The sequence below is a fragment of the Heliangelus exortis genome, chromosome 1, assembly GCF_036169615.1.
Source record: "Heliangelus exortis chromosome 1, bHelExo1.hap1, whole genome shotgun sequence".
NCBI classification, from domain to species: Eukaryota; Metazoa; Chordata; class Aves; order Apodiformes; family Trochilidae; genus Heliangelus; species Heliangelus exortis.
The window spans coordinates 198,146,302-198,160,212 of record NC_092422.1 but is presented as its reverse complement, the minus strand read 5'-3'; the positions used below and the strand labels follow the sequence as shown (position 1 = coordinate 198,160,212).

Genomic DNA, 13,911 nt, shown 5'->3' with positions numbered 1-13,911 from the left:
TCCAAAACTTCAACACTTGACATATGCCCTGATCCTAAACCCAGAACTCCAAAGCCTCACCCCAACCCAGAGAAATCATGGAGTTCCCATCCCTGGGATGGGAACCCAAATATGCTGAATACAAACAACAGCTCTACATTCCATCCTTCTCCTAATTCTTCTGTTCTTTTATCAAAGGGAAGTTCTGAGATATGTTTTTTAAATTTTAACTGTACAAAGAAAGCCAGGTCAGTCAGAAAACAATTATCTCTCCTTTACAGAGATTTCCTCTCCCCGTCGGCAGTCTCCCTTTGACAGAAGACATGAAGGCACGGACCCCAGTTGCTGTGCACAATCAGAATCATTTATTGAGTGGTTTGTTACACTTTCAAAGTGCACCTCAAAGTGCTCTTTCTACTAGCGTAAAACCTTATCTGTCCGTTCCCACTGGAGGCACCTGGTACCAGGATGTATCATCATCCAGATGGCAAGTTCCTTAAGTTATTTACAGCTATTTTTTCTTCTTCAGGGTCACTGAGTGCCAGGAAATCTGCAGCACTCCTCTATCCCACGTAGGCCTTCTCCTCTGCTATTTTCCTACCTTCCTTCCCACAGGCATATGTATAGATGGATTGGTCTCTCAGAACACATGCTGGTTGTAGAGACGAAACCCAGTGAAATTGTTCAGTAACAGAAGAACAAAAACATTAAGAACTAAATACGTGCCTGCAACTTAGGGTAGTAATAGCATGATACATGGGGAGGTTTTTTTGTCTACTGCAAATGCCACAACCACACCTGAAGTGGGAAATATTCCAGCATCATCAGCAATGACAGCTAAGGAAGAAATGGTTTTCTAGAACATCTTTTAAAAACAAAATAAATAAAACATAAAGTCTTTTACAAATATTCAGTATTATTATTGAGAATGTACTGTGTCCATGCCCTTTTCCTTTATGTACACCAAGAAAATTCTGCACAGAGTGTACAGCAGCTTGCTGCAACACTGCTGGAAGATACAACTTCTTGGTGATTTTTTTAATACATCAGCTCCCCTTAGAAAAATTCTTGACTTTCCTAAGAACTAAAAATAGTGGGTTTTTTCTGTATGTCAGATGACAATAAAAATGCAGTTTTACATGTAGCTGACCCACAAAACTGCAGGAGACTGAGGACTTGTAACAGGTTCAACACAATCTGTAACAAAAACTTCTGCCTGCCTCAGTCCAAAGGGGCAACAGGGTCCAACACCACACAACCACAATAATCCTCTGGAGAATGTTTGCCAGTGCCCATGCTGTGAATCCTCTCAGAAGCTTTCAGACTGAATATGTGAACATGCCAGAGGGGGACCTGGGGTGTGAGTCCATCTGGCAAAGTGCTGACACCTGCAATAAACATAATCATTCCTTCTCTCAAGCTCTCTCAAGCTCTCAATCTTAGCATCATCTTCACATCTTTCATTTATTCAGTTATATGAGGGGAGAGTAATAGAACAAGTGCAAAAAAAATATTTGATCTCTCAGGAAACTTCTGCTTTGGGAAACTGAATAGCATATTTTCTCTGGTTACAGAAGCTGCTCCTAACCCTTGACTTGTTTGGTAGAGAGTTGTTTGGTCACAGAAAGCTGCAAACAGCCCAATTACTGACAGCACAACTGGGAACAGATCGGACGCCATCAGACTTAAAGACTGATTTTTCTTTCAGCTCTTGAGATCTTATGAATAAAGCTGCCCCTGCACAGACTACCAAATCTAAGGATATCTGGCATAGACAAACATGCTGGTGTTTATGATCTAATACCGTGACAATAACAGTGGAAGATACATTCTTTGGATAATTCTCATTGATAACATTGATAATAGTTTTAAACTCTTCTTTTGTATATGTCAGAAATTGTCCACACTCATCATCCAGTTCTGCTAGTGCAAACTTAGCATTACTTTTAGTCCATTTCAAAGTGACAACCTGGGATACATAATAAACAGGAAATCTGTGCCCTACAACTTGGCCTCTAAATTTTAGGAAGTCACATCAAATACTGCCACCCAGATCCAGTTTTTCTGAACCTGCCCTCCATGGATGCATTTGATCTTCAGTGTTTGTACAGGAACACACACTCAGCTACACAAATATAACAGTGTCTTTCTGCACCTAATTCCATCTGTGTGTTTATGGAACTTTTGTTTGTTTTAAGAATGTTGTCTCTCCTTTCTGGTGAGCATGCACCATTCTGTCTATTGGCACAGAGTTTTCTCCCAAATTGATTTATACACTGTGCCGACGGTTGTTGATCATGGCCACAATGTGTGACAAGTCCAAACTTTTCATCATAACTTCCATGAACTCCTTGTCTTTCCTTGCTCCCTCCACAAATTCATCCAGAGAAAGTTCACCTGTGTTAAACACAGATAAAAGGCATCAGAATCATGCCAATCCACATTTGAACTGCATAAGGAATTCTGTAATCTAACTTTAGAGACCACTTACTATATGTGCCGTTATAAAGCATCACGAGGACTCAAAGGGTCTTGTATGAAACTTCCTCGATATCCAGGCAACTCCAGATTCCTTCCCTCGCCTGCCCCCCCAACGAAGAGAAAGGGGGAGAAGAAGACAGAACAGAGGAAGCGCCTGGCTAAGGAGTGGATCATAGATTCCCATCATTAAGGCTAGACTGGCTGCCTTCTTTTTATCCTCACCTGTCACAGTCCTAACCTGCCCCATATTTGCTACTTTTGATGGTTAAAAGAAGTGACAGAAGGAAGATGTAACAGGCAGAAACAGGTTTTCTGTCCTGGGCCAAAAAGTCCTTGCACAGGGAAGCAGCTTGGCAGTCCTTCCAGAATAAGAAAAGAGCACATCAAAAGGTGATGAGCAAATGAAGCAGCAAGGAAAGACATATCTCTCAAGGATGTGCAGTGACTACAGTTGACCAACTTTTGACTGACTGATCCAGAGCACTTCATGTTGCTTGCTGTACTGCCTGCAGCAGACCCAGCAAAGAAACTCTGAATTTCAACACTAAATTCTGCCTTCTGTTAACCTGTAACTCTGACATAAGTTACACAGCAACATACAAAAAATTAAAAAACCCCAAACCACTGCAAAACCCCATTACCAAAATCATTTGGAAAGACCATAGCTGAAAATCAGTAGAGAGAACAAATCCTGTCATGCTGATTATGCATGATGCAAGGAGGAAAATGCCTTAGCAAAATTGACGGAGAAGACATTACTGGTTAAGAATTCATATAACAAGGAAATATAACGTGAAGAAGCATAGAGGAAGACATGGATATTTCTCTGTAGCAGAGACCATCTGAGTTGGATGGCAAAGACAGGAATCTTACCATCTCCATTCACATCAATTTTGTTGAAAACTCGGTTGGTGAACTCTTCTGCACTATTCTCCTGGTCACCACCATTAATAGCTCGAATAGCCTAAAAGAAAAGAGCAAGACTAGGAAGGTGCCGCATGGCTGCCAAAACAATTGACTGGTTCAATTGCAGCATAGATTCAGAACCAGACAGTCATGCCGAGTACCCTCCTGATACCATCGAACCAAAATCATAGTAAAACACAGCAGACTACATCAGGCCCCACAGATGGCACTGAAGGGTGACCAGAGAGCATGGTTCTGGAGCATGGAATGAGCAGTGAAACCCAGAGAGTCACCCTAGATCTGCTTAGGTAGAACTGCAGAAAAAGCAGAATCAGGATAAACCTCATTGATCCATTTTCTATAGCCCTTTCATCCACCAAGCCTGCTAAACACAGTCAAACATCCTCTGCATTTGACATAATGAAATTCCTTGGTTATATGCTGTGGTCATTTATTTCTATTCCTGTTTTGCCTATTTCTATATATATACTGCTTCCTATGTGTCCTTCACCCTAAAGCTCACTGGAAATTAATTTTCAGCTTGAAAAAGTTTAAGACTTATTCATTACAGTTTACTGCAGTTCATTTTATACATAACCATGTTATGCAGCGTTCTCTTTTCTTTCCACACCTAATTCTTTCTTTTGTTTAAGGATGTTCATGAAATCTGTGGTTCCAGAGCCTTCATGCTGGTTCCAAGACTACTCATTTTATAGTTTTTACCCTCTGATATTTGGTAAGTTTCTTCATTTTTTTTCAAACGCCATTTAACTAAAACTAGGTATCACCTCAGCAACTTCCTAAGACTGCCAAAAAAAGACACTGAACTACACTCACAAAATTCAAAGGGCAATAGGCTGGTTGTCACCAGTTATCACCCACACAACTTGTCTCTCAGGAGCTCTGTTAAGTGATTACTATCTCTTTCTTCACTGGGATGTCTGATTATTACTATTGCAAGTTATTTGTAGGAGACTGTAAATTATTACAGTTATTCTCTTGGTTTGGCTTCTTCAATGCCCAGCACTGTAATTCATATCCACATGAGAATGCATTACTAACATCTTATTAGTGGTTTTAGTTGTTGCCAGCTCAGGCTTCAAATCTCTATCAAATCAATTCTCTGATGTTTCTTATTCAAAAATGTAAATTACTTAGAACATCTTTCCAGTTTCCCTGATTATTCCTCTACAGAATAATCTGAACTTGAGCATAATTCAGAGATATTCATAAAGCCACGTTTGTGCCTGTAATTCCAATTACCTTCCACAACAGCTATTTGCAACGCAGTCTTTTCCACTGACAGTCATTCTTCTTCAGGATATTTTCCAGAGTCAGAAATGTTCTATTATACTGGCATTTAGGAGCTGGTTCTAAAAAGCAGTAACTCCCCAGCTACTTGCTATTCACATGGGGAAAAGGACATATGAAGGACACGTTGCAGAGACTGCAACAGACAGTCACAGAATCTGAAATCTTGGCAAGAGCAGTTTAAGCCATAGGCAGCTACAACATTTTCATGGAGTTAGCTCTTCTGTAGTGTACATGGTGGTGGCAAAGGAGAGTCTGTCAAGTCTGCTTTCTGGACTATGAGATTGTGAGTAATTCTGCTAAAAGAAAGACTGCTGTTGAAGGTCTCATCCATGACCAATCATAAGGGGCACAGTGAAAGCCTGACTTTTGTGGTGGAATTTGTCTACAAGGGAAGGACACAGGCCCTTGGAGATTCACCTTAATGATGTTGAGCAGTTCATGTCGATCAATGCAGCCATTGCCATCTACATCATAGAGCTTGAAATACCACCTCAACTTCTGCTCCATCTTTCCACGGAGGACAAGGCTGAGGGCAGCCACATATTCCATGAAGTCAATATATCCATCCTGTGGGAGAACAAAAACAAAAATGTGACAGGAACAAGCTGAGGGAGTTATGACTCTGGAGCTGGTTTACTTTACTGCTCTTTAGAATCACAGCTAAAAGAAAGAAATGGCAGAGAGACTTGGACTTAGGAAAAAGCTTCAGTTCATATACCCATGCTATTTCTTGGGCCACCTTTTAGTTCTCCTAAAATCCCAGATTCCTAAGTTTATGATCTATTACATGTCCAGGCTGCTCTGTGCTCACCACTTGCAGAGATGAAAACTGTCACTCCTCATGGCCAGTGTGGACAAACCCCTCCCTGTCCATCAGATCTGACTGGCTGTGGCCTGTCGGGAGACAAAACTGATCCAGAGCCCTGGCTGCAAGAAAAGTGCTAGTGCTATTTGAGTAGGCCATAGGAATATTCTCCATTATCTGGGGAAAAAAAAAAAAAAAAAAAAAGTGACTGAAGATTATTATTTTAAAATATGCAGACCAATATTTGAGAGGTGGAATAAATGTTCTGTATTTAGGTTTTTAAACCTTCCATTTCTTGAATCCACAAAGAAGCTCAAAAAGCTCTTGCTTCCTCTGCAAAAAAGATGCCAGACAGCAAAGGTTCATAACTCCTAGATTTAACACTAACTAAAATTTGACATGGTTAAAAGAAGCAACAAATAATCTCTGTCGGAGATTCTGAATGATTACTTAAACCTATTACAGAGGAAAAAAAGAAGACACATTTATTGAGGTACTTAAACAAAGTCAGATGCCTTTCTGGAACTGTTGTAAATAAATATATCTAAAAGGTGAATGTAGGTGGACTAGCAGAGCACTACTGTTTTACAGCAAAAATCAGTTTAAACTATTCATTCAGGACCATAGTAGTACTCCCCTCATATGAGTTTTTCCTAACTTCATTGAGCAAAGTCCAGGACACAAAGATGGGAAGAAGGACATGACTGTAATTTGCACAATAACTGTGAATTTATCCTCTGTGTCCTCAGCAGAGTTCTCAGAACCTGAAGATCCGGTGGGAAGATTATTGCATCCATTGCCAATGTCTGCATTACTACAGGGTGGCTGTTCCTCTGGGTGCTCATTCTTTGCCCTTGTTTCTAAAAGAGGTTTAGATTAAGTGGAGAACTTTTAGCAGGTTAAGATTAACTGATGTAGGGCCATCTTCACTAGTTGCCACACTCTTCTGCTACCCTGTTGGAGACTGTCTGTTCCTCTTTTATCTTTCAGAATGCTGTAATATTCCTTAGTATTCCTTAGCTCCTTATGCCTTCTCATGTGTTGTCCAAACCAACATCCTTTGCTCAGTCCCTAAGATTGCCGTTTCCAAAACTGCTCCTGTGGTTTGCCACCTGTTTCACATGTCTCTGTGACCACTTCTTCCTTGAGTCTCAGACATTGCTCCAGCCATTTCAGAACCTCAGAGCTGACAGCAAAGCTGAATTTTCCCAGGCTGTCATAAAGCCAAATTTCCCTGTCATGGAGATTACAGGCCCACAAGCATAAACTTAAGTATATATGGTCAAAAATCAGGCATAAGTGAGTGGTGTTGCATGCTTAAAGGAATTAGGAGGGCTGTTGTTTCTAATCTTTGAGGCAGATGGCACAGTAAGGAAGACTCCCTCCCACCCTTTCTCCCTCCTTCCCTTTCTCCCTCCCTCCTAGCTACTGCTTTATGCTTGACCTCCCAGAACTGAGGAGAGACACGTAGACAGTCTGCCCATGCAGTATTAATTTCAGATGCCAAATACCTAGACATTACTCTGAATGAATTTACAATGACTCCTGTAGTCTACATGCTACTACTACTACATGCTATGTAGTATCAACAATAAGAACATATAAGAATAGTAATGAAATCTCCTTTCATTAGTATTTTGAAAACCAAACAAGGCCAAGTCAATTTAATATACAGCAAGGAATTTTCAAAATTCAAAGATGGACTTGCAAAAGATAGTTAGATAATAAGGTGTTATTACCTGTGATTATGTAATCTATATTATTATCTATGCATTTTAATATGCTCCTTGTATTTAGCAACTTCCCATTAGTCTCTCAGCAGTTTTCCACACCAACGTTTGTTAGAGAAAAAACAAGGGCTCTAAAAGTACAGGAGTTGGTTCACCTTTAAGGAGTACCAGGCAGCTAATTTCCTGTCCAGAGAACTCACCTTGTTCATGTCAAATGTGCGGAACATCTGCTCAATGTACTCATTGGCCTCTGGATCCAGCCCTCGCAGCCCAAAGAACTGTTTAAATTCATGCTCTGTCAGCTGGCCAGAAGGACACTCTGTCATGAACTTTTTGTACCAGTGGTGGATCTCAACAGCCTGTAGATCATCCACTGCAGAGCTGCTATTGTTCCCCATGGGTATGGGTGGTCAGAAGAACAATGCTACAGGAATGATCCTCCTCCTCCTGTTTCTTTCACAGCACTGCTCCTGTCCACGTTTGACCTCAGTGTCATCTGAGTGAGGGTTCTAACCTTCCACAAGCCAATTATAAATGTTAATCTGCTTAGAGGCTCATTTAAAACCTGAAAGTTTCAATGATACAGTCTTCTTACAGTGGAAAGGAGATGCAAGACAATCCAGCAAATCACTACTATTTCAGAAGCCAAACCAGAAAGGGTGAGAATCCCAACCAGACACTGGCATCAGGAGCTATACTGGTCTGGTACACTACCTTGGTTTTGACCTTGATATAATTATACATCAAAACAAGAGGAAAAGGCTCCCAGATATGGGAGAGGAGTTGAAATAAAGATCTGGTCCTCTAACAGCATTTGAGAGTCTCTTTTCTCAGATAGAATTGTTGGATGACTTGGTGATCAGTTCCAGAAAGTGTTACTGCAGTAGCCCATCATCTGTGTTAGGCTACCTGGGAAAAAGCTCATACCAAAACACACAAAGGGGCACAGAGGAACGATGGCAGGGGGGAAACTCATCTAATCCTCTGACCTGGATAATCTCAGAATTGTGACAGGAGTGCAACCATCCCCTAAAAGGCTGATCTGCACAAAGATGAAGGGGCAAAAAGAGACAATCCCTGTCTGAGGAACCCAAATAAGCTACAAAGAGAAATGAAGCCCCTGTCATGGTGTCACAGTTTAACACTGGCCTGGCAATTAAACTGAGTAACAGATGCTCTCTATTAATAATCCCCTTCCCCTCCCTGATAAAGAAAGGAGAGAGAATAAGGGAGAGAGACTTATGGGTTGGAAACTAAACTACACAACTTTAATGAAACAGTAAAGAAATATAGGAAAAATTATTAAATATATACAAATATAGAGGAAAATTGATACCATGTTCCTCCCCCCTTTCCCCCAGTAACTCTCACTTCACCACCGAGGCTGCAAGGCGGCCCTGGGAAAGTCCAGGCTGGACTCCTGGGGTTGGCAGCAGTCGGGAACTGGAAGCAGGAACACACAGATATGGGCTGCCACAGATCAGAACCATAGGCAGATAAACAGACAGAATTCTGCCAGGCGAAGAAGGGGAAGTAGGAAGGGGTTTGACCCTTGTGATCCCTCAAATTTATACTGAGTATGATGTGTATGGGATGGAATACTCTGTTTGGTCAATTCTGGCATCTATCTTGTCCATTCCTCCCCAAAGGAGGGCTTCAGGTGTGACCTTTTCACTCCTTTTCTCCTTCTGGAAGGCAAAATGTTCCTCAGAGCTGAGCAGTGTCCTTGGCTCTGCACACCAGTCTCTAGAAGTAATTATAAACATCAAGTGCTATCAGTCCCAGAAGCAGACACTGTCTGAGAAACTTGCTGTTAATTTCAGCAAGTGAAGCTACTTACAAGAGACTTAGCTGAAAGCAAAAGTACAAGACAGAAAATCACCTTTATCCTGACCCAAACCAGGACACATGGTTTCTTCTGAGGCTGTCACAGGGAAGCCGTCAGCCCCATGGGCCTGGAGGTGACACTCTGATGGTGATGCACCTAGCACTTGGCCTTGTTTAACTTCATGAGGTTCACATTGACCACCCTCTCCATTCTGTCAACCTGTGGAGGTTCCTCTGGATGGCATCCATTCCCTCTAGGATATCAACTACACCACCTGTATAACTACACCAAATATATTTAAAGCCAAGAATACATTGTTCATGTAACAGACATTCTAACAGTCTACTTCATGAGTCATCATTAGTCTAGATCTAATTACAGAAAAGCAAAGAAAAATAATGTAGGTCAGGTACTTATGTGCAAGAAAAAAAGTTGCACTAATAACAGTACTAAAATTAAAATTGCAACACACACTTAGTTTCTATGCCTTTTCTGGTGCTTCTTACCTGACTGCTGTTCCTTGGGATATTAAGATTGGTGGTTCACTCTGATTCGGTGAGGACACATCATGGCAAGTTGTCAGCATCTGGAGTCCTGCACTGGACTGTGCCGTTGCTGTCAAAGGTTTCCTCATCCTTCCTTTTATTTTTTTCCCTTTCTTCGCCTTCTTTCCCCTTAGCCTCATGGATATAGGCCTGCTAATATATCTTTACAACTTTCTCTTTCTTTTTAAATTTACATTTGAATTTACTCTATATGCTACCCTGTACATATCTTAGGTACGTTTACTTTATTACCTCTCGAACCAGTTTTGTCCAGGTCTGGGTCTGCATTTTTTAACTAATCATTAGGTTGCTGTTTATAGCCATGGGGATCTCCAGCACAAAGCCTCTGCCCCACCTCTTATCATCCCATGTCTATTCTCTAAGCCAAATCCTGAACTTTGCTTTGCAAATATCTTGTTCTACCTAGAACAACTGCCTGCTTATACTACCTATATAAAACCATGGTTTTATCATGGTTTGGCAGGAGTAGGAGGGCATTGGAGGGTGTGTGCCAACACAGGAGGACAGCCAGGAGGCAAGGGTGGATCAGGCTTTGTGAAGTTCAGACAGGCCAAGAGCAAGGTCCTGCACCCAAAACAGGGCAATCAATCCCCAGCATCAGTACAGACTAGAAGGTGAATGGATTGAAAGGAGGCCTGAGGAGAAGGACTTGGAGATACTGGTAAACAAAAACAAGGACAATGTGCAATGTGTCCTCGTGGTCCAGAAAGCCAACCATGTCCTGGAATCTGAACATGAACCAACAGTGTGCTCAGGTGCCCAAGAAGGCCAAAGGCATCCTGGTCTGTATCAGGAACAGTGTGGCCAACAGGTCCAACAAGTCATTCTTCTGCTGTACTCAGCACTGACGAGGCTACACCTTGAGTACTGTGTCCAGTTCTGGGCCCCTCTGTAGGAAAAAAATCCGCGGAGGCTTGAAGGACGACACGCAGTCACCAATATGGTTAAAGTGAAGTCGTTTATTAACAGTGGACACTCGCTTTATATAGAGCCTTTGTTTATATAACGATATCTTGCAGGTGGCTATATCTTGGACACAAATTCTGTTCTCACAGAACTTCTGCTGGCTACCTCATTATCCTGTTATTCTTCTTTTCTACTGCCAGCTCCCTTATCTTTTTCCCATAGCTCATCTTTCAGTAACCTTGCAACTGGGTCTTAAGGCCTAAAGCTAAAGAGTCAGGATTGCTCACATGTCTGTTTTCTTCCAGACAGTTTCCCAACACCCCTCAGTTCAGGAAGAATATTGAGGTGCTGGAGCAGGTCCAGAGAAGAGCAACAAGGCTGTGAAGGGACTCGAGCACAAGTCCTATGAGGAAGGAGGCTGAGGGAGCTGGGTTTGTTTAGTCTGGAGAGGTCCTTTCCAACCTGGCTGACTCTGTGATTCTGTGAAAAGAATCGTGGCCAGCAGGTTGAGGGAGGTGATTCTTGCCCTTTACTCCACTCTTGTGAGACCCACCCTGGTCCCCAGAGACATGGACCAGGCAGAGAAGGTCCAGAAGAGGCTTTGGAAATGGTCAGGGGGCTGCTGCCAGGAGAGACTGGGAGGGAGCATCGGGGGTGCTCAGCCCAAGGAAGAGGCGGGGAGGCCTCACTGCAGCCTTTTGATATATAAAGGGGGGAAAAAAAGGTCTGAAAGATGACAGTAGACTTTTTACCAATGCCTGTAGTGACAGAAGAAGGGGCGAGTGTTTTAAATTGCAAGAGGACAGGTTTAGACAGCACGAGACGCCTAGGCCACCCGTAGGGAAAACCTCTAAGCCCCCTGAGGGACTGACTGCCGCCCCTGCCCCGGTCGGGGGCTGGTGCTGGGGGCGGATCCCCACAGCGCCGTCCCGCCCAGGGCCGCCTCAGCCCACCCACCAGGCAGCGCCCCCTTCCCAGCCCGCCCGCCATTGACGAGATTGTGCCATGTTGCAGAAGAACAACGGGGCCCAGGTGGATGCTTCGCTTCAACTGGCTGCCTGTCACGTCTATCTTTGTGTGTCCGTAGCTGATTGGCTGTTCTGCCCGAGGGGGAGGCGGGGCTCCGGGCGAGGCGGAAACTGCCGCGGCTTGTTCCGGTGCTGAGGTGGCTGGGGCGGGGGCTGGTGTTAATGCGGTCGGTGCGTCTCTCACTGCTCCTGCCACTGTTCCCGGGCGACGACTCCGACAGGTCAGTGCCTCCTTCACCGCTCCCGCGGCGTCCGAGAGGCTGGAGTGGGTGCGCAGCTCCCTGGGGTCCAGTGCGCCGGGCTGGCGGCGATTTTGTCTTTCCGGAGCTTCGGGATCCGGCCCCACCACGCCGGTGCCTGCGCTGCCACCGTGCTGCTTTTCGCCGGGATCCGGCTGTGGTGCCAGGTGTAACGGGGAGGTTTATGTTCTCGCTAAGTGATGGGGTTGGCGGGGCAGCTGCGCGTTCTGGCACCGGTACCGGCCCCCGGCGGGACCCCCTGAGCCCTGGGGATGCGGGCAGCAGCCGGTTCGGGTTCTGCTGCTCATCCTGTGCCATGCAGAGCTGCTCTTCACAGTGGGAGATGTCCGGGGCCCGGACCGCAGCAGCACCTCCAGTGCCTGCTTGCCTTCAAGAGATGGGGAACGCTAGAAATTAAACTTGATGCACAGATAATAAAGTTATAATGGAACAAGTGAGGGAGGAGCACTGTCACATCCTCCTGTGGCTGACAGCTGGAGATAGAAATGCGTGGATTTCTGTGCTGACTTTTGGTGGTATGTAGAGTTCATCTGGCTGTCAGCCTGGTCTCGTGGGAGGTTTCCCTGCCTATGGAATGGAGCTGCATCTTGGTGATCTTTAAGGTCCCTTCCAACCCAAACCATTCTGTGATTCTATGATTCTGACTGCTGATGGACTTGGGTCAGAAAGGCTAGTGTATTTCAGAGTAAAGGAGCTTCTTGTAGGACACTGCTGATTTTATTAAAGTGATTTTATTAGATACAGGAATGCTGAGCAGAACATTGTTTTTTACTATTATTGGCTTACATCACAAACACAGTGCAGGTCTTTTGTGTTCTGCTGATCACAAAAATGGAAAACTAAACCAAAGCCAGTATGGCCCTGCAAGAGCTATGGTCTTGTGACTGAGAGCTGTAGTGTTTACTTTATGGGTGAGGCAGTGGAGCACCGATTAACCTCTGTCCTTTTGTGCTTGTCTGCTTCTGTGCATGAAGAAATTAGCCAGTGTTCTATAAGATCAGAAGTAAATATGAGGTATGAGCACCAAGGTATTCCTGCCACAAGGTGGTTCTTTTGGACCAGATGAACCTCCAAAGGTTTCTTCTAGCCTGAGGTGGTTCTTTTGGACCAGATGAACCTCCTGAGGTTCCTTCTAGCCTCACCAGTTCTGTGATAAGACCCTGCCCGAGCCTTCTCTTTATTGTCCTTCACTGAATTTATTCCAACACCTTGTCACCTTTTGTTCTGGGGAGCCCAGAATTGGACACAGAGCTCCAGATGTGGCCTCACTGGTGCTGAGTAGAGAGAAACAATACCCTTTCTCCTGGCTGCACTCCTAATGCAGCCCGGGATGCTGTTGTTGGCCTTTGCCATGAGGGTGCACTGGTAGCTTATGGTCAGTTTGTTGACCCCCAGGTTCTTCACTGTAGGGCTGCTTTCCATGCCTCCAGCATCTACTGACACATGAGGTTATCCATCCCCTGGTCCAGGACCTTGTGTTTCCCTTTCTTGAGCTTCACGAGGTTCCTCTCAGCCTGTCGGGGCTGCCATCTTCTGGATGGCAGGACACCCACTTTTGGAGTGTCAGCCTCTCCTTCCAGTTCTCCGCCAGCTGCAAAGGTGCTGAGTGTGCATCTGCAAGTAGTGCCAGCCTCTGCACTTCTGCTGCAGCCTGTCAGGCCCCATGAATTTGTGTGTGACCAGTTTGTTCTCTCTAGCCTGATCCTTTTCCACAGAAGACATTTTTTCTCCAGAGTTTTCATCAGGCATCAGTGGACTGTGGTTCTTGAAACCTGACTTTGTCACTGAAAACTGAAGGGGAGAGGCAGTGAGTGCCTCAGCCTCTCCTGTGATTGGGCCCTGCCACATTTAGCAGGGATTCTGTATTTTCCCTGAGCTTCCTTTTGCTGTGTATGTAACTGTAGAAACTTTTCATTTCCTTTAGTATCCCTTGTCATATTCAGCTCACCTGAGAACATAATTTAAAAGTGAGTTCTGAAGATTCTGAGTGTGTGAGACTTGAGCTCAGGTCATTCAAGTCCATGCTTGTGCAAAACAGGTGCCTCAGGTGCTCTGCCCTTTGAGGAGGTCAGTGATGAGCCCAGCCCAGCATCTGAGCTTGAGTTCAG

The 13,911-nt window shown here is 44.3% G+C and overlaps 2 protein-coding genes across 9 annotated transcripts in view; one reads left to right on the top strand and one right to left on the bottom strand.

The window, feature by feature from the left end:
* Positions 1-1,908: 1,908 nt before the first annotated feature.
* LOC139799441 (guanylyl cyclase-activating protein 1-like) lies at positions 1,909-7,697 on the bottom strand. Its single transcript, XM_071751526.1, has 4 exons — positions 7,416-7,697; positions 5,098-5,247; positions 3,334-3,424; positions 1,909-2,376 (listed from the first exon to the last, which is right to left on the bottom strand). Exons 1-4 carry the CDS (start codon positions 7,611-7,613, stop codon positions 2,249-2,251), a joined length of 567 nt encoding a protein of 188 aa, XP_071607627.1. The 5' UTR covers positions 7,614-7,697; the 3' UTR covers positions 1,909-2,248.
* Positions 7,698-11,647: 3,950 nt separating this feature from the next.
* GOLGB1 (golgin B1) overlaps positions 11,648-13,911 on the top strand; it is a 44,784-nt gene continuing 42,520 nt past the window's right edge. For 4 of the 8 annotated variants that reach the window (XM_071734293.1, XM_071734294.1, XM_071734299.1 and 1 more), the window contains exon 1: positions 11,684-11,764. In XM_071734293.1, coding sequence (XP_071590394.1) covers positions 11,706-11,764 — 59 coding nt within the window. In that variant the 5' untranslated portion in view covers positions 11,684-11,705. Of the gene's footprint in view, positions 11,765-11,788; positions 12,319-13,911 lie in introns of those variants that run through there. The other 4 variants (XM_071734295.1, XM_071734298.1, XM_071734296.1 and 1 more) reach the window with 3 other exon arrangements.

What these genes read in the sequence shown, in the direction of transcription:
- LOC139799441 (XM_071751526.1), bottom strand. Translation starts at nt 7,613, where the DNA reads ATGGGGAACAATAGCAGCTCTGCAGTGGATGATCTACAGGCTGTTGAG. An exon ending in AACTGCTCAACATCATTAAG is followed by an intron (nt 3,425 to 5,097) that starts GTGAATCTCCAA and finishes CTTTTCTTTTAG; the next exon opens with GCTATTCGAGCTATTAATGG. An exon ending in AATTGATGTGAATGGAGATG is followed by an intron (nt 2,377 to 3,333) that starts GTAAGATTCCTG and finishes TGTTTAACACAG; the next exon opens with GTGAACTTTCTCTGGATGAA.